The sequence below is a fragment of the Zosterops lateralis genome, assembly GCF_965231275.1.
Source record: "Zosterops lateralis genome assembly, chromosome: 13".
Lineage (NCBI taxonomy): Eukaryota > Metazoa > Chordata > Aves > Passeriformes > Zosteropidae > Zosterops > Zosterops lateralis.
In genome coordinates, this window is record NC_139773.1 from 6,911,395 (window position 1) to 6,932,401 (window position 21,007).

Sequence of the window (21,007 nt, forward strand, 5' to 3'; positions counted from 1 at the left end):
TTGCATTCCAAGGGAGGCTCCAATCTTCCTTGGCAGATACCTGTCTATTCAAACCAAGACATCTTTAGACTTTTTAGAAAGTTTAACTAGAAAGTTCTGTGATTTCCTCATTATAATTGGCTCAGTGCCAGTACAAAAGCATGGATTAGGCTCCAAGAATGTAATGCACAGCCTGTTCTTCATCTCATTGGGCCAAGAGACAAACAGCTCACCTAAACTATTAAGTACTAAAGAAAGAGAACAAAGAAACTCCACACTTTTCGAGCTGTTGTAGCAAGTAGGAGACTTGTCTCTATACTGTGCTTGGCTTTGCCTTTTTTTTTGTATTATTTTCTTTATTTATTAAAATCTTTTGGATTTTTCAAGACAGACTTAATCATGCAGTCTCGCTAATTGATTTTTGCCACCTCTCTGTCAGGCTGGACCCTCAGAGGTATGGGTAAAACACATAAATCTAGAACTCCTGAGTTTCCCCATTGAAAACAGACACCCTTCTCAAGTGTGTGCCAAATCCAAGCTGCCACTAAGGAGGTTGCCCTTTCCCAAGGCAGAACCCTGGAAGGAATGTTTTAGACCTTTGGAGTCATTGGTTCCATGAGGTCAGAGAGTGTCCCAATGGCCCCTTGGATTCGTGAGGCTCCACAGTGGCACAATGTATATTTGGTTCTGTGGGGCCCCACAGTGTCATATTTGCCACATATGAATAGTGCACATTTGCACATATGAATGGTCCACAGTCATGGTATAACTAGAAATATTTATTAAAAGTGTATATAGCTTTTATAATATTTTCACTATCAGGTTAGAATAGAGTAAGTCTGGGTAGCCAACTGTAGAACTGTTCATATGTCCACTAACCAATAACATAAGTAATCTCGTCCCCAAAATTAACATCACCCTTTTTTCCCCAACACAGGCGTTTCTGTAACAATTTCTTCTGCAAACTACTGTGCTTCTTCTACTTACTAGATTTTAGAAACTTTGTTACATCTCTTCTGCATTGACTGCATAGTCCTTTCTTTTCTAATTACAAGCTCTTTGTTATTTATTACAAGTTTTCTTTGTTTTCTCTCCCCATGAAGGCTCATGCAAGCAAGGTTCCACTGTGACAAAGAAAGGCCTTTATGGCATCCAGGAGATCACTGTGGGACGGTGGATTCTCATGGAAACAAGGGTCCATTGTGACAAAGCACAGCTTTATGGAAACCCAGTGCCACTGGGACATCATCAGCTTTCAAGGCAGCAAGTGTCCATTGTGAAACAGCACAGCCTCATGAACAACAGGATAGCACAGTGACACCGTGGAATCTTGGGGAACCAAGTGTCGATTGTAAACACAGCAGGGCCTCATGGAAGTCAGGACACCATATTGACAGAATGGAATCCCATAGAACCAAGTCTCAGTTGTTACAAAGAGAGGTCTCACCGAACTTTTTCATCATATCTTCTGTTTGTTCTTTGTCAGGCTGTTGTGACACTGGAGTGCTATTTCCTGACTGACTTGAACTGCTCAATCCACTAGATAGCAATTGCGGATAACTTTTCTAAAAATCACAGCACTTTTCTCTTTTTTGCTCAGATTTTTGGTCTGATTTTGTTGGCATGGATTCAGACAGCTTTTCTTGCTTTTTTTACATGGCGTTGCATATTTTCAACTGAACTCTCTGGTACCGCAACCATGCCTCTCATGGGCTGCATGAAACCAGTGCCAAAAAGATTTGGAAATCGTCCAAGTTTTGCCTTTTCAGGTTCAGGGCTCAGTGCTTGTGAAGCAAGCATGGCTACATGTTGTTCAGCCTTCAATTCCCCCAGCATTTCAGTCACTAACTTCCAAATGCCCCCAAAGCTCTGAGCTTCTTTTCTTACTTTTCATCTTTCAATCACTCTCTGCCAGAGACACTCTCCCATGCCTTGCCATTCCCTAGGGCTAAACAGCAGAGGGATTTCTTGTAAATGCCCTTGCTTCTGTGCCCACTTCACTATATTGTGAAGGTGCTTTGCTTCTGTTGCTTTCCCTCGCTTTGTAAGGATATTTTCCAAGAGCTGAACTGCAGCGTTTAACTCCATTTGCTCGCAGTTCTTACCTTGCAGAAGTCTGAGGCACACTTCACAGAATCCAGCTCTCACCTCTCTCTGATGGGGCCACTCCTGCGTCTCTTTTCTTGGAGCTCCCGTCTCTGTGTCCAGAATTTGAAGCTTCACTGAAGGTCCATCACGGCACAGGGTCACTAATTGTTGCGAGGAAGGAAGCCGAGTATCAAATGGACATCAATGTGATTAGGTTTGGTCTCCTCGTTTATTCTTTATTCCCTATATTTATGTGGTTACAAGGTAGAAGCAGGCACAGGTAAACAACTTGTGATTGGTTAAAATCTCATGTTCAAGCACTTTAAATGATTGCTCATTGGCTCAAGTCTTTTGGCAGCAAATTCCTCTTTGTTCTGTCTATGATCGACATCTCTTTATTAAGCATCTAGGAGAAGGCACAACAACTTGTTACATGTCTTCAGCTTCCGTGAGCAGGCATCTGTGAGAGGGACCAACTAGCAATTACATTTGCTAATTTCTTGCTAATTCAAGGCAATGTAAGAACAGCACAGCACCCAGCAGGCACAGTACAAAACCTCATACTGTTCCCTGAGAGCAAGAATTGTACTATCCTTCAACCAATAAATTGTGGCCTCTGTCTTCTAAAAACCCTTCTACACCCAATGACAAAAAGTACAAGGAATAAAACCAAGAAAGCTTTGCCTTTAGTCACCCCCTTAAGGAGAGTAGTGGGTCTCACAGGAGAAGCTGTGTGGGTGAAGATCCCCTTTTCTACTTGTGACCTGAAGAGCTGGCAGGAAAAAGTTAGAAGTTATATAGAAAACCGTAGCAAAGCAGCAAAAAGGTTTGAGTTCATAGTCAAGAATCGAGAGCCAGCCATTTCATGTTGACGGATCTAACAAAAACAGGAAAAGAGCTGGTGAAAAAGACAGCCAGAGCACATGTGCAGGGACAAATTGCTAGTGGAGCCTCATGAGGTACGGTGCACCAGTTATTTCCGATTGTAAAGCCTTTGTGGGACCTGAATGATGCAGGCAACTATGCAATGTCAACTAGATACCAGGAACCAGTTAAATTTGAATTAAAACATGCCATTGCAAAAGCAATCAACTGGTCAGTACTATATTATGTTAAAGAGGGATGGCACAAGTCACTCACTGACTTTGCGGACAGGCTCCGAGCAGCTCTGTGTAAATACACAGCCCAAATCCCTCATCTGATATGGGAAAGCAGCGGTTAGTTTCCCTGATGTTAGGGCAATCTAACCTGGAAGGGCCTTAACACAGGTCTCTCAGGCCCCTTTTCTTCTTTTACACATGGAAATAGCCCTAGGGGCTGAACAAGAACAAAGTAAAAATGTAAGTGGAATGAAACTCTCAGCATGTACATCTCCAATCCTTGGAGCAGGGATTTCCTGTGCAGAATTACAGACTTCATGCACAGAGAATTTACTTCTCATCTGCACATATACAGAAGTCTTCATATGTCAAGTATTTGGAGCTCTCTGAAAAGCATTGGTATCCAGCTCCCAGAATCCCATGTTGTAGGTTCAGCACCAAGCACTGCTGACCTCGAAAACATTTTATCAGGGCTTGTTGGCAATCTGAGCTGAATACACATATATAGGGAAGCATTACTTGAGTTAGAAACTTGACATTCTTCCTCTGAGCATTAGAAACCTGTGACACTGTGATTGTCATGTTTGCACAACCTCTTCTTTAGCTGACACATAGATTGCGTTATTTTTATAGTCTTAAAAATGATTCTGTATTATCAGTAAGCAGGATATAAACTGTAAATAAAGATGGGCCACAGCCATCCCAGTCTCATCCTGCTGAAGGCTGGAGAATGAGAACATCATCCCAGATGGATTCAGATGTTATCCAGAGGATCTGAAGTGTTGGGGTTTATTCCAAGAGCTGTGCTGCCCAGTTTTTGTTTATCCTGTGCAAGTCAGATTTTATTTCATGAAAGAGTTCATCTACTTTTGTGACTTGGCTTTGAGAAAGTCTTTAGGCAGGGAGTGCCTTCCTGTTCTCAAGAGCCCATCTGCCAAGGGAAACACCAACGAGAACATCGAGGCTCTGCAGGAGCTGCTTTCCATTCCCACATGTTTGGAACAAACAAGGTTGTGAACAGCAAGAGTCTGCAACATTTTAAGGGAGGTTTATTTCTAAAAGACTGTTGACACAACAGAACAACAAGTTTAAATACAGTGTTTATTGCAATTTGTCCTTTTCATGTCCTGCATACCGGATGTATTAAAAGCATACAATGTAATACATTATTTGTACAGCATATATGAAAAGTGTATCCCAAAATACTTTCCAGAGTATCTGGAATATATCACAAAAGAATACTTATCATGGTACAAATGTAGTCATACAATTGACTTACATTTAGTGTACTTTATGGGCCCTTCCTATATGGCTTTTACTGCTGTTTACAGAAATATTACTAGTTTCTAAGGTGATAGTACTAATTAACTCAGTCTCAGATTGAGAAAATTTATACAGAAGTGTTACAGTCTTTTCAGTCAGGTTTGTTATTATCTATGCTAATTTACATTACTGCTCATTTGACTGGAAAGCTCTATGTTTTCATGTAACACAATTATATAAATACAGTTCCTCTCCTCCTCTTCTTCAGTTATCAAATTTAGACCAGTAATCCAATCAAGTGATGGTCATCCAGCTCACTGCATGTCAAAATGCGCTTAAAATACAGTTTCGACTTCAGTCTTTATTTGGTTTAGAAAAAAATACCGTATTTTATCAAACAGTCGAGACAAAATTTACACAGAACACCTTTACAGTAAAAACTTAAGGCCTTGCTCCATTCCTGGTAAAATCTTGAGGAGATTATCATAATGTTGCAAGTCTCTGAGTTAAAACAGCTTGCAGCATTTTCAGGATATCCTCAGGAGTATATTAAAAGTAGAAAGAACTTCCTGTGGGTCTGTGTCAAAACAGCATTTTGATACTTACCCTGCCCTCTACTACCATTCATTGAGCACCTCACAGTCATCAGGTTCTGTTTTCTGAATTTTGGCCAAAATCAGAGGGGTAAAGGATTTTTACTTTTTTAAACTTGTCAGTTAACATCTTTTACAACAACATGCATTTCCTTTTATCTAAAAATGCCACCTTCATTCATTCATCTTAAGTTTGAAGGTAATTTTCACAAACCATGGTTCAGAATTCAAGTCCTGAATTACAGAGAGACTGTTTGGGCACGGAAATGCTAAAAGACATTTTGTAAGATCTAAAGTTACATCCCTAATGGTCATTAATATACTTGTTGGGATGAGGTTTTAGTGTCTTTCTCTTCAAAAACAGATACTGTCCAAGTATTTGCTGTCATCAGCCACTAGATGGAGATAAGATTTCACAGGTGCAAAGCTTATCCCTGAAATCAGAGTTATTATTCATCTTCTTGTGTGTTCAATATGAGATCAACATTATTATTTTAAATACAACTTTAGTAAGTGTACTTGATTTGAATAGACAGGACTGAATTGCATTAGGCTGGAGATAAAAGCAATCCCTTTGGGAAGATTTGTGGCAAGGTGAGCACCCCCTGGGATTGACACTGCATGCAAGAACAATATTGATCATACAGAACCTAAGTTGTTTGTTTTCTGTTGCAGGTACAGTAATTTAAAAAAAAAGGTCCTTCATTCATGTTAACAGAATTAAAATAAAATATTCCTAATTCATTCTAAATTCACTGAGAGTAGAAGATCAAAACATAAAGAAGATCAAAATGTAAATAATACCTTATATATATATTTAAATCAGTACTAGATATAGTAATTCCTGCTGCTACTTTGAAGCCAAAGACAAGATTTTAAGTGCTTTGGACAAAAAAAAAAAATAGTATTCAAAAACCCCAAATCCTGATTCAGGATTGCTATTGCTGTTGGCATTGCAAGGACTGCTGCAGGTTGCAGTAGGCAAACTTTTGTTTAATGAAAACTCCTTCCTCAAATGGAAAAGTAAATAAATAAAGCATCAGGGATTTTCCTACACAATTGCTACTGAATGTGTCACCCATGGTCACTCTGTCCCATGACTGAGGATCATCTCTCCCTCCCAGACAAGGAGTGCTGGGTACAAAAGAGCTGCTCCCAGGTGAAGACAGGCCTCAGCTGTACCAGGTCTCTCGGACAGGTGTGAGCCACCCTCAGCTTGGGCAGATTTTGAGCTTCCACGCTAATTCCCTCTGCCAGCACAACTTCAGGTACTGCTCCAGTAGTATTGACAACAGAATATATTAGAGCTTCATTACACAAACAGAATTACAACACAATTGAGGGAAAAAACCAACTGTACAGGTATACAAGTCCTTCTTACAGGCATTTGAAATGACACATTGCACTGGACAGCTTCTAAAGAGGCAATATTGCCTGACTGCTGCTTCAGTCAGCCTGCTGCTTCCCTATCCTCTCACAGTTAACATCAGTAGTAACTTCAGGTAAAAAGTTACTAAAGAGCTGCTTTAAGGATAAATTTAGCAAGACTCAATGCTGCTGCTCTTCTCTATGAATGGATAAAAATTTACCTAACCAAGCTGCAAAGGCGCAAGATATCTGCTCATATTTAGAAAGCTCAGTGAGTTGAATGCTCAGGATGTGCTGCTCTTTGTGCTAAATTCCAGCACTCTCTTGAATGGGGTGTACGTCCTCACCGGCCTCGGACTTTCAGGAAATCTGTTCTCAGTGCTTGTGCTGTTCAGGAGACAAGAGAAAGCTTACAGAGTTAAGGTCAGAGTATCACACAGCTGGGCTCGTAATGCCATGGCAATGAACTTGTACCATTGTGTTGACATAGACAGGCTAAAATTAAACTTATCAGTGCACTTGGTATGTTCCACATTTCTTTTCTATAATGCCACAAGGAATATTTGATAAAAACCGTGGCAGGTACTGACATGTTTACAGGCTGGCATTTGCTGCTCACAGTGGAATGCCCAGCAATAAAGTTATTAGGACTAAGAGTCCTGCAACAAAAAAAGATAGCGATATTGCATTTAAGAATACAATCAGTAAGAGTAATTCCATGAAATCTAAATTGTACAGAGGTGCATTCCTGCATAGAGATAAATCTCAAAAAGAGGATAGATATCAGATAAGTAGAGGCTGTGCTTGCATACAGAGGGGCCAGAGAGAGAGCAACAAAGATAGGTTTCTTTTGACAGCCTGAGTGAAAAAACTCTGTATTTAAGGTTCCAAAACTTATTTTACTCCTTATTTTACTGGTTTGTTTCCTGTTTTGCCCGTCCGTGTGGGGACTTATGGGGAATACTGAAGTGCAAGTGCAGAGCCCGGCTCCCAGGGCTCAGTGGCCTGCTGCAGGCTCAGGGCAGAGAAAGCAGGGGAGAAGGGGAGACACTACACCCAATCTTCCCAAAGCCAGGCTCCAGAGCCACTGGCACCACAACTGAGCTTTCCAAAGCCAGGCTCCAGAGCCACTGGCATCTCAGAGCAGCAACAGTGTTCCAGTGCAGACGTGGCAATGTCACAGCACTATTTACCTGGCAATCCACCACCCTGGGCCAGGAGATCTCCAGAATCACTGCAGCCCTCCTCTGTTGGTGTTATCAGCTCTCCTGGTCACACCTCCAGGCACAGAGGATGAAGAGTGCCCAAAGCCAGCGCTGAGCAGCCTTGGGCAGAGCTGTCCCTTGTCTGCTGCACTCCAGCAGCCACTCTGCACCAGAACTTCCCACACTTCACAGTCCCCTCTGACTTCTTGACTTAAATTGCATTATTATCAATAACTGCTCCCCAAGAGTTTGCAGTATGTTTGCATCTTTAAGAAAAGAATAAATCCTAAACCATAAATCACTGAAGTAAACTGCACCTAGGAGTGAAATGCTCTTTTAAACTCCACAATCCACTTAAACAGTTTATTAGCAAAATGGTTTACTAATACAGCACTGATAAAAGGCATTATGAGGAATTTTCCTACAAACAAGCAGAAAAAGTAAATACCTGTATGGAAGATCACATTCTACACCAGTATCTCTGGTTTCTATATTGGTCTTTGGTTGGTTTTCCATTAAGTAGTCCAGTTTATCTTGTAATTCTTTATTCTGGGAAACAGTAATTTTCATCACAAGTTTATTTTATTTATGGTAATTAAACAAGGAAATAAAATTGCACATTGCCCTCTCCCTACAAGAAACAGTGTAAAAGTATGTATTGAAAAAATAAAGGAATTAATTCTGGAAAGAATATGAATTAAACCAACAGTTTTATTCAGAAGCTTCTGGTTTAGGTCTTTATAAAACCATTATAAAATTTTAAGTTAAGAAACTTAGCGTGAATATTGAGACTTTATTTCATACATTCCTGACTGTATGACTTGTGTTGTAAGTTTAATTTCCATTTGAAGAACAGCAAATACATATAGTAATTATACATCCAAATAGCACTGGATGACATTGGTTCAAATTTAATTTGATTTCATAAAATAACCACAATAATGTAAACTTAAAAGGTAATGCCTTACCTCACATTCTAAGAAAGAGATTTTGTCTAAAAGCTGTATTATAAATAATTCCTTTTCTTTTACTTTCTTCCTTAGCATTTCAATCTATGAAGAAAAACAAGGACATTTAGTCTGATGGGGATGGGAAAAGGAAGAAAACAATCTAGGTATCACAAGAAGAAAATGTGTTTAATATTATTGTTCGGAGACAACGGAATACCTGTAAGTATTCAAAAACTGCTTTAATACCTGGATTAGCTACCAAATTTAGTAGACTTTTACTAAAGTGAGTTAATTTTGCAGAACAGCTAAACTGAAATCAAGGAACATTCAGAACACATTCTTTTTTTTCTGGCAGTCATTGCAAGAATGACCATTTCTGTATACTTTGGTCAAATTTTCCATGCATTCTCACCAGTCACTTTTAAACTCTGTATATGAGAATCAAAGCTGTGAACAGACACTAACATCCCATCTAAAACCACCAGTGTAAATTTTTTCAGCATATGTGGAAACAGTGATTACTAGAAATATTCCCATCGTGCAAAAAGAGAAAGATAAAATACTCAAAGCACAATAAAGAAAACAGCAGTACTACCACCCTGCCAAAAATTTACTACTAGAAATTATAAAATATTTAAACAAAAACATACAGAACTGTGGAAAAAAAATGAAGCAAAGCAAACACGCATATTGAACCGAAAAATGAAGAGTTGTAACACCAACTGAAGTTTAATTTAGTCTCCATGACTTTCAGGTATCACATGTCACTGACACAATGATCAGTTGTTACTTGGAAAAGCTAAAACATAAACGCCTTACAGTGGTTTCAGCAGAACAGTTACAGAACACAGGAGTGCTATCATCATCCATCTTTCTCAGAATCAGCTATTTCTTTTTTTTCCTCTTTTAAAGTCTATGTAAAAACTACCCATGTCATCTAAAGCTATTGTCATTTCAGGTTTCAACTCACAGAAACACAAAGCTTGTAGCATTTTCAGAAAAATCTTAGAACATACCTTGATCTTAATATTTAATTACAACTTTAATAGCATGACTGAATTAAGTCAGTTATGTCTTCCCTGGTTCAATAGCATCAGTTCTGCCAATAAACTTCACTTTAGAAAAGATAAACAGTTCTCTAAGCACTTTCAATTGGATCTTTTCTATTAATATTCTGTTCTCCTTCTATGCATATAAGGAAATAATACTAATACCAATAATCAGTGCCACACAAAGCCAAGCACAGCTGTGTGATCACACTGACACACAGCAATTCTTGCTTGTTATTGAAAATAATCAACTCCATCTGCTGCCTAGGCTGGTTTTTAAATCAAACACAAAATATTTCTGTTTCCAAATAAGTGATCAAATTATCTGTCATCCAAAAGCAAGATGAAACTCTAGTGTTTCACAGGCATTCACCTTAACTTACATTCATTCTATAACAGAAAGATCCTAAGACATGAAATAAATGGAGAGTAAGGATTATGTTCACCAAGTATCATGTACAAATAGATTTTGTGTAAGTTAAAATTAAAGTTCTGCTTATTTTTCACATTGGGTAGAGAAAGACAGGTCCCTATGGATGTTTTCGAGTTAATTAGAATAGTCTGAAGGTGAAGATGAGCATGGACACCTTAAAATCTAACAGAGAATACAAAAGGGATGACTTTGACAAACAGCTTTCTCCCCTTCCCAAACACAGAACTGAACTCCAAGAAGACATTTTGTATTTTGGTGAGGATGCTCTAGGGTGCAGCAGACTGAAGCATACACAACAGTACCTCCAGCCTCTCTGTAACATGTTTACATAGTGCCAGTCAGAACCCATTAAAACCATGCCCTTGCCCCAGAATTACACCAGATTTTTAATTTCTGCCTTATTTTCTGCAGAGAATATGGGACTATATCATCACAAGCTCTGTGTCTCAGGCTAGCAGTCAAACAGAATGGAGTGGTTAGACCATGCAGGTTACGGAATGATCAGGTTGTGAATTGCGTAACCTGTATAAACCTTTAAACATTAGGAACTCAGACACAGCCACACACTCCAAATACATTTCAGGAGAAATAAATGCAGCAGTGAGGCTACATTTGAGGTGCTAAAATGAGAGGCTCTTTCAGCACCAGGAAAATTGTCCTGTAGTCCTGCTCCTGGATGCAGCAGAGCATCCTGTGAGGCCCCTGCAAAACGAAAGCAGGGTCAGAATGGGGCAGGAATGCTGCACCAATACATGGCCAAACAGCTGCCTCAGCAGCTACTGCAGTCTAAGGGCTGAAACAAGTGGCCTGACACAGATGACACATCCCAGCACAGTAATTTACTATAAAAGAAAGTTTATTTACTGAATAAGAACTTGAGTACACATCATCTTATGCCATTAACACCAAGAATGAAAAACTTGATTTGATTAATCATTGAGAGGATATATCACAGGAAACCAGGAAAACCAGAAACAAGTCTAAGAGATTATATTAATATATTACTATATTAAATTTTTAAAACCCCCAAATCCACATCTTGAGAGTTTCTTTGTTTCTAGAAGCAGCATAAAGGAAGAGAACAACTAGCAGGTGACAGAGCAATAGATTTGACTTTGGGTTGAATACAAGGTAAGGAGCAGAAGAGGAGAAGCAAGATGGGTCAAACACAACACTCAACTCCAGGCTTGAGTGGTGGCCAGAACAGTCTGGCCAGAATGGTCAGAAACAAATCAGTGCAAGCCAAAGACTCTCGAATTCCATGGACTGACTCTTGTATCCAAGTAATTTCTGGACTGACTCCAGGATAAAATTATCATCAAGGATGTTCCTATGTTTTCTTTGGTCAATGCCCATGGTCTGTAATCCACCTCATCCTTGCTGTGTCTGCAGACCTCAGAATTTCTGCCCACTGAACCCAGCAACTTACTCCCAAACCTGGCTTTTGCACAACTACCCTCTCAGATTTCTTCATAATTTTCTATAAGCACTATTTAAGTACATCCTTCAGGCTCTCTCTTCCAACCTTGTCCAGAAACATCCAGACAGACTTTCCCTAGGACTTAATTCTTGACCTGACTTACTTAAGACTCCACATTCCTACCTGTATTTCTATAACCTTCATGTCTACATTAAGCACTCAAAACCAAACTGGCAACCTACTTAGAAATATCAGTTACATTAACGACCCACTCATGCCTTTCAAAACTGTAATAATGTGACTTTAGCAACCCTGGACCACAGAGTCACCCTTCTTCCTGCCACTTCACTCTCTCTTATCTCCCCCAAGCCACTGTATCCATCGTTCCTGCTTTCCCTTGTCCACCTCGTAAACATCTGACTATTCCAAAACTGGGAAGAGAAAAGCTACAAGGCCTAAGCTCCAATTTGTAATTTATCTGGTCTGCAGCAACTAAGGGGCATCACTTGCTCTCAGCCCTTCAGCCACTCCACCTCCATCCCTGGCATTTCCCTGCCAGGTAAAGAAAGGACACCTAATCTCTCCCCATCCTGGCATGACCCATGAAGTTCCCTGCCAGTGGTGCTGGGTGTGCAGCTTGCATTTCACATAGCCACTGCAATTTCTAATGATCTGAATCAGCATGTAAGGTCCAACATGGAATGTGACTCATCCTGAATTTATTGACTGACTCAGGATTAATATGGTCACGCACCTCTTTTTAAGATCTCTCATCCTTGTGTCCACCCTACTGCTGTTACCACCTCTATGCTTTTGCCTCCTGAAACCTTGAGGTCATTTCTCAAACTGCCTCAGTCACCAGACTGTCACTTTATCTTTCTGCATCTCCCAGGAAATTCAATTCTTATTGTCCATCCCATTGATGAAGATCTCTTTCTTTCTCACTGCTGCACCTTATAGATTCTCCAAATAGCAAACAATTGTCATGGTACTTGAATGGGATGTGTAAATACTTTCTAGGAGGAGCTGCACTTCTGACTTTCTCCTGCACCACCAAGCAACTAAACGTTGCTCCCCTAAGATGGAAAGTGAGATGTAAGAGTCAACAGCATTAAACTGATCTCATGGACAGAATACCTAAGGAGAACAGTCAAGAGGAGAATTGGAAAATTTCAAGACCTGAAAGGAAGAGTCTCTAAAGAAATGCTGGATATGTGACTCATGGTATTAGAATGAAAAGTCAAGAGAATTACGAAGCTATTAAAGCAGAAAGAAACAGCATCTTGAGAGAAAACTAAAATTGTACTTGAATGTAGAGCCTTTATAAAGAAAGCCTGAAATAGGAAACTTTATTTTCTTCTGTGTAACTCAGACACAGATTAAGAGGCATTAAACTATACAGTGATATCCTGGATTGGAACAGATCCAGCTATTAGGTAAACTCAGTCACCACTTACCACTTAACAGTATTATTTATTAGTTAAAAATATTTACCAGAACATAGTTTTAATATATTTAAGTATCATATTATTCAAGTATATTTATATTTTCCTTATTCATCTACCATTAATGGACTGGACAACAGTAACACTGATACAGAGACATGAACAAACTGGTCAGAAATATGACTACATAGGACAAACAGATGCTACACAGCATGCACAAAACAAGACAGACAAGACATTGCAACATTAGCCTGAGCTCTCAGAGGTAATTGCTGTACAGGGAGAACAGGATTTTCCTCAGTCCTGTATTTCACTGGACCTTAACTGGTATTTATGAGAGGCCAGGCGAGTTGAAACTTTTTCAGGGAGCATAATACAGTGAATAGGAATAAGCACCTTTGCCTTTTAGTCCTCCTTAAATCATGTAAGCAACTTATCCATACCTTTTGTATTTTAAATCTCACATTGCATTTACAGAAAAAGTAACAACTGGCTGATTTAGGTTAATTCACCGACATAGACACCTTCCTAAATGAATGAGCTCTATGAACACATTATCCAGAGGTTGGTGTCCATGTATTGCTAAAGCAGGAGCTGACGTGTCCTAACAAGTTATAGACATTGGCTCATTGTCTGCACATCAATGCACCTCGTTAAGCACTACCTTAGTAATGGGCAAGTTTCTAATTAATCACTTGGCCTGGCAATTCCCAGCTGAAAGTGCTGATGTTATGCATAAATAAACCCTCTCACCAAACACCAGCAGTGATTCTACTTCTGCCAACAGATAAGCACTGTACTGCTTGCTCAAGTCCGCTGAGGAATGCCAAGCACTTGTACTGGGGAGGGGGCAGGAGGGTGTGGCAAGTTATTATCTTCTTCCTCCAAGCTCCCAAGGTGGGTTTCTCTTCCTACATTTCTTGTTCAGCATTTTTGTTGTTGTTTAGTTTTTATGGTAAGTAGTCTGCAATGCAGATTTTGGTTATTAGAAGTTTGGCATCTGTTGTTGGTAATTCCATCTTCTCTTCCTCTGTACTTCTGTGTGGCTTCTTTTATTTGACCTTGAAACTTATGTTCTTCCATACTAAAAGAGGTAAATTTCAGTACATATCTGAAGTTGGAGAGTCTTGACACAGATGTTTTCAGATGTTTAAGTCTTTTTTGGAAAAAAATCTTCTCTTTATACCCCATTTGTGCAATACAAAGTATCTTCTGTATTTGGGATATCATTTGCTCATTAGCACTTTGTCCTTTCATGCAAGTATCTTCCCCAACAGAACAGGAGACAGCTTCTCCCTGGTGTCTGGTCACCATTAATTATCCAACGAATCTGAGACTAAAGCTGGAGAACAGCTCATGGGCCATGACCTAGAGACAGTTCAATTCAGTAGTTAGGGGAATTTCATGTGAAATCTGAATTCTGTAGGTAATTTCTTGGCATGAAATAATTTTTTTTTTCTTCAGACCCCTTCAGAACAGCTTCCTATATCCACATAAACCCCCTTGCCTTGCTTACAAAAGATAAACCTCTCTTAAATCTCTCCAGGTTTGAAATTGAGATCAAGCCACAAAATAATTATTTTGCTAATTAAAAATCTATGTTTTGTATTTCATTTATCTTACATGAAAGTCTCATTTCCTACAGTGGCAGAGACAGGATGAAGTGGCTTAGATAGATACTTAGAAGAGAAGCTATTACCCCTCTCACAGAACAAGAGCAATTTCAACCCTAAAGGAACAGTGTGGTAGCAGCTTCCCATGCCCTCCTGTGGTGCCTCTGTGCCTGCATCTGCCTGCCCCGACCCATCTCTGCAGGGGAAACTCCTCAGTGGAAGGGCCTGAAGTCTGTGTGCCTCTGCCTTTCACCTGAGAGTCTCCCTGCAAATTCTTCCTCTCATCTAGTTATCTTTTTCCTGGATAGCCTTTGCAAGTTCTCTGTGCCCAGCCATACTTTAAGATAGCTACAAAGACAAAAAAGCCTTGGGTGACCCACTCTGGCCATCTGTCTCTCCTCACTCATATTTTGAAAGCCTGCAATGTACAAATAGAGAGAAATGGGCTGGGTTCCTAAACACCTGCCAAATGCAAGTCCTGCACTTTTAACTGCCAGCGGTGCATTTAAAACGTACTACACTAAGCTGTGAACAAATAGATTTGTTTAACAAACAAGTTCAACACAGGGATAAATCTGTCAGCCGTAAATCATCTGCAATCTCTCTCTAATGAGAACATGAGGCTTTAAGACTATGCAGGACGACTTTCTGCTCAGCTGGTGCACTAATGAGCAGCAATTTTTGCTCTCACAGAAAAGAAATGAGGATGAAAAATGTGTGTGCATGACAGCTAACACACAGAGATATTGAAGGTCACCAGCTCCAGAAAACTTCCATTTTATTTCTTCGATTAATTTTTCTTCTGAAAGTTATTTTCTGTGCCTCTTTTTAATTTATGACTGGTTTGACCAGATCAAGTTGAGAAAGTTGCTTAATGCCTGAGGCGGAGGGATTTATTTTTCAGAGGAAAAAAATTTAGAAGCTTTTTTTTTTTGCTAAGAAGTATAAAAACACTGAATTGTGCATGTCCTCCTCTGCCTGGGCTCAACTCCCTAGATCACATAACCATTGCATTCAGTACCAACATGTTGGTACTTCCTATGAAGAGGAAGGTGTTAATACTCTTTACCTCCATGGCCTCCTACATTTGGTGCTTCTCTGCCAGCATCCCCTTTCGTGCCTAAATTAGGACTGACCACCACCTCCTAACACATTTTTAAATGCCATCAAAATAGCAGCAGAGGTGTTAGAGCTGCCTGCTGCATCACAAAACTCCACTACAAAGCTTCTCTTTCACTTCCTCCTGGCTACTTGCTGTTCCTTTACAGAATGCCCTGCATCTGTCACTTGCAAATGATCTGTCATCTTTGCTAAAAAGGCCTTAAGAGCAATCTATTTTTTGATTTTTTTCAGCCAGGAGATTCATCCCAGTACGTGTCCAATTTTAACAGTTCTCCATATGAAGCCGTATATCATGTTGGTTCAGCATCCCTTTGAAGTGATGTTCATTTCTCCAATTTCTCCGAATTGGAGATGGTAACAGCATAAACTCCTTGTGATTTACACTGGAAGAGTAAACCCCTTATTTATTTATACTTCAGATCTGTGTCCAATATACAAAGACTAATACCAAACAAAGCTCATCCTGTAGTCAAGCAAGTTCAGGCTTTCTCACCCAGCAGCTCATACCATAGCTCTGTTTCACCTTCAAACATAAGCACTGCTGATAACTTTGACCACTTAGTTTCCTTCTGTTTCTCTCCTGAGTTTGCCCAGTTAGCCTGTTCTCAATCTATTGATTGCCACAGAGAAGCTAAGTATTTCACAATGCAAGATTTCTAGCTTTGGAATTATTTGGTTATTCTTTCTTAATTATTTAAATGCAAGTTATCAATATCATTATAATACCCTCATGAACTGTAAGATGGCATGTTATTTTACAGATACCAGCCATAAAAATGCTGCAATAATGAGTAACATGGCAGGTTTTCATTACACTTTTCTTGATATTCCTTGCCATTACATTCTGCAATCAGTTAAATTTAGTGTAGGGAGGATGTGTGTTTAAATATACCCTCATGAACATGTCTTCCGGGACTTAAATAGTAGTGCAATCTTCCCTATTTACTCTAGCAGATATTTTTAGTGCTGCTGCTCACTAGTTTTTAACCTAACTTCAGAACAGACTCTTCAGATAGCATTCCTTTTCAATATTTTTGTTGCCAATTTTTCAGCTTCTATGGCACAGTTAGCAAGTGTTCGCCTAAAATGAGACAAAAAATACTTATCTAATGTTATGTAGAGAAAAGCACAAAATCATGAGAAGCACCACTTGCTTGGACAGTTGAAGACATACATATCTGCAATGCATTTTCTCTTGCCCCATGGTCAACAGCTATTCTTCTCTACATTATTAAAGCTGCTATGTTTAGGCCTTTAATTAAGAGTCCAATTTAAAACAGGGCATGCCAACTATATTATGGATATTTTCTCAAACACAGTACAAACACAAGCAACAAATAGCACAAAATTAAGAAACAAAGCCCCAAACATTAAATGCCTGATGTATTTGGTAGCACCTGACCCGATCAAACCTCTGGTACAGGAGTCTTTAGCCAGCTCACTAGTGAAAATACAGATGTAGCTACACAGGTGTTCATGGAGTTCTCAAGGAAGATGAATTAAAATAAAAATTAAAACACATAGGGACTAAAGGAGAGAGCAAAAATATCTACCCTATGGCTATGTGACAGTGAAGACTGATAGAGGTTTAACTGAATCTGAAAAGTAGGCAGTCAGACAGCAGGTAGAAGCAGACATGTTTGACAATTAAGTAGTGGCTTGGTCAACTAATACTCGTTTAACAGGATAACCAGATGGTCTAGAAGGGCTTTCAGTGTATATGAAGGCACCAACAGAGATACATTACAAGGAATCAGCAAGCTAAACTCACCCATTAAATCTAATATTAATGAAATCATAATCATTGGGTCAAGCTTTATATGTGGTTTTATTCAAAAACAAAACCTGGAGCTGAAAGGACTTGTTATACCAATGTAGCCCACTAGAGGTCAAGTTACAACCAGAAGTTTAAAATAAATTTAGTAATAAAGGGCAAAATTTAGGCCACCATCCTCATATATTGCTAAATTCATTCAGGGTGCCACATTGTGAATGCAGAAAGAATGCCTTGGATTTGAGTGGTTTCTAAACATTTCATATCTTGAGTTTATGATGTATGATGTCCAGATACAAATCAAAGGTATCTCTTGAATGCCCATCCTCTGTGCAGTAGGAGGCTTGTCTAATAGAGCTGTCAGTCATCTTTGTAAAGCTCCAATTTAAGCTTAGCTATTTCCCATGTCATCCTTTCCACTTGGAGAAACAGAAATGTTTGCAATTACAGCCTTCTGACTGCAGAACAGTTTCCTGATACATAGGTAACCTGTAACCTAATGCATCTATCCAGCAAAATTCCACTTAAAATTTTACAGGAAATGGCAACAGCTAAGCTGATGTCCCCAGACCAGGGCAAGAAGAGATGAGCAGTGAAAAACTGTGCTTGCTCATCTATTTCTATGAGGAATCACATTAAACAAACAAACAAAAAAAAACCCAAACAAAATCTCCCAAAACCAGAACAAGACCATAAAGGTCAGATTCGCCTTCCACTTCTGTACAGGAAGGAGACTGTTAATGACTAGACTGCATTATATCAGAGGTACCCTCTGAATGGTTCAAATTGAGCTGGAAGTTGTGTCACATTTCCTAAACACCCATGAAGAATTAGTGTCAGCCTAAAGATCACAGTATATAACCCACAGCCACTGGATTAAATGGCTTTCATCTACTCTTTCTGCTTCACTGCCTCCAGATGCTTAACTCAACTTCCACTGTAACAAAGGTGGCATAAGGCAACTGCACAAAGAACACAGTTCTCTTTGGATTATGTACTAAAAGAATCAGTGCTCCCCAGAGACTCTGAGCTGTTTTACTACATCTCACCTCCTCAACCATATGCTTGACTTTCTTCTGCTGGCAGTGGACCATGTCATCCAGATGCTTGATCCGCTCTCTCAGGCTGGCTGCTACCTCCTCCAAATGCTGTGACCTGGTAAAAAAAATGCAAAAATCAAGCCTGTGAGTGGGGAGCTATGCAGTATAAGCAGAACAAGAACAACCCCCACAATCCACCATAAATCAGGACAGGCAAGTCAAATTGCACTGACAGATGTCAAATTGTCCAAAGTACATTTTAATGTGCTCTTAGTTCTAGTGGCCATCTCCACCCAAGTTATTTCACCTTTGTCTTGCATACTGACAGGCTTACTCAGAGCCTGAAGTGCTGACAATTTAAACCACGTGACAAAACTCATTTCAAGATGTATTTTCCTTTAGTGAAAGGCTTTTAGACAACTAGATCTTTCATTTCAGAGAGACATTTAGCCTAACTTACTACTACCTGCACATATTTTGGAAATGTATGCTAAACAAAAGCCAGGAAGCAGGTCTGCTTTCAAAGCTGTCTTACTGCAGGGGAGCCTTGAGTCAAGAATTTGGCAGAGCTGCCAACAGCAGCAGAATGCCAACTGCAATAGTATTAACTCCTCAACAGTCAGCAGGAATGCTATGAATGGTTTAAATTTGTGCATACAACTCTTCAGATAGATTCTGCATTTCTTCAAATCTGTTTAATACAGAAAGTGAACTCCCACGGATCTCCTGCCACAAGTTGATTTGGCAGCTTGTCAGAAAAGTAGCTTTAGAATATGCAAGGAAACAGAAGTGAAGCTTTTCCATAATATTCTGTCTCTTTGGCCATGGGAGTCTCCATTTTTATCTGAATGTCCAATTCTTAAAATTTGTCAAAGAAAGCAATCGCTTGCTTACAAAATAAACTGCTGTACTCCTGGGTTCAGGACTGGACAGAATTTGAGAACAGGAGGAGGGGAATCAAAACAAAAAGGCTTTTTTCATCTTGGTCTGTGCACAGCAGAAAAAAAAAAAACCAACCCTGTTAAAGCTGCAAATAGAAAAACCATTCTAAGACAAAGCAGCAGATGGCAAACTGTAAGACATGATTCCTGTGAATGACTGAATTGTATGCTGTTTCCCCCCCTCAAAAGAGTCTCTATTAACAGTGAAGTACTCTGCAGAAATGTAACTGCAGCACTTTGACAAGGACTGAAAAAATTCAAAGCATTGCTGCAGGTTTTTCACTTGTGCATATTAAGGTCTCACAAAACTTTAATTTATATTTTGATTGCAACTGTAGCACATATTTTGTATCTCATTGGAAGATTTAGGATCTTAAGCATTGATAGTAACGGAGAAATGGAACAGACGTCCTTCCTTAAGGTGGAGCTCAAGTGTCTGATAAGGTACAGACAGGTAAAGACAAGAATAAACCAGCATCATCTGAACACAGATTCATTGCTTGCATGGCATAGATTGCAACTGTGAGCTTGCTTGCATTGCACAAATTCCTGCCTGAACACTGCCTTTACCCTTTTACTGCAGCATAAATTTTCACACTGGAAAGGATTCACTGAAGCAAGAAGAGTCTGGGTTATTCAGAGGTAAAGGAAAACAGCAATTATCTTTCATCTCCATATTCTATGTTGTATGTGAGCGACATCTGTTCATTTGAAGTTATTATTTTAACAGGCTGCTGTGAAAAGCCATTCTTACCCTGAAACCAGAGGAGCTGGTCACAGATCAATACAAGGCACTGAGAAGCTCTCAGCAGGGACCTCCTTTTATGCTTATGCTTCCCGAAGAACAGCAGGACACCCAAAACATTAAAACTGAATTTCTAGGTGCCACAGAACCATAAGTAGTAATCAAGTACTATTATACATTCTCTGGTTATAATTCATATTTACCCACTCAAGCAGTGTCATATAAACCTTTGAGTTTAGATAGTGAAAATATTCATAGTCAGGATCATACTCCTCTGAATTTGAGAATGCAGATTTAAGGAAAATGCAAGCCACAGATATATCACAGTTTGTTCCATCTACAATGGACTTGGCACATTGGCAAAAAACTTTGCAGAAAAGATGCATGAAAGTGGTAATTGTTGCAAAAAATAATTGACTTGGTATTTTACATGTAAATAAACCTACATTCAGATGGACAATCCCTACTAGACTGCAGTTTTAAAGTTAAAAAAGGCAAAATTCAGATGTCTACAAAAACAAAGAAACCCCTGAAGTTTCCTGGCAATAGTAGAAGTTCCACAGGCAAGTCATATCTCACCTTTCGCTGTCAGAGTTGTTTTCAGATTTTGCTCCAGATATTTGTAGTTCATTTAATTCAAGTTGTTTTTGCAGCTGGTGACGCTCCTAAGCAAGAAAAAAATATCTTTCAGTTCTCCATGTATCAAAATGTAAATGTTTCACAAAGCATATTTCATTGCAATTCAAAATATCATTTGTGAAATTAAAACAGAAACTGATTAAACAAAATTCATGCATTTCCTATAGCCAAGGAGCACAAAATACATAATAATAAAATCCATTTCCCAGCTATGCATGGAAACAAATCAGTTTTCAATTT

The 21,007-nt window shown here is 39.3% G+C and overlaps 1 protein-coding gene across 4 annotated transcripts in view; it reads right to left on the reverse strand.

The window, feature by feature from the left end:
* Positions 1-4,238: 4,238 nt before the first annotated feature.
* Positions 4,239-21,007, reverse strand: part of MYZAP (myocardial zonula adherens protein) — a 55,713-nt gene continuing 38,944 nt past the window's right edge. For 3 of the 4 annotated variants that reach the window (XM_083871035.1, XM_083871036.1, XM_083871038.1), the window contains exons 9-13: positions 20,708-20,793; positions 18,452-18,557; positions 8,565-8,648; positions 8,045-8,145; positions 4,239-6,778 (exon numbers count right to left, since the gene is read on the reverse strand). In XM_083871035.1, the coding sequence (XP_083727161.1) occupies positions 6,676-6,778; positions 8,045-8,145; positions 8,565-8,648; positions 18,452-18,557; positions 20,708-20,793 (480 nt within the window). In that variant the 3' untranslated portion in view covers positions 4,239-6,675. Of the gene's footprint in view, positions 6,779-8,044; positions 8,146-8,564; positions 8,649-12,268; positions 14,262-18,451; positions 18,558-20,707; positions 20,794-21,007 lie in introns of those variants that run through there. The other variant, XM_083871037.1, reaches the window with a different exon arrangement.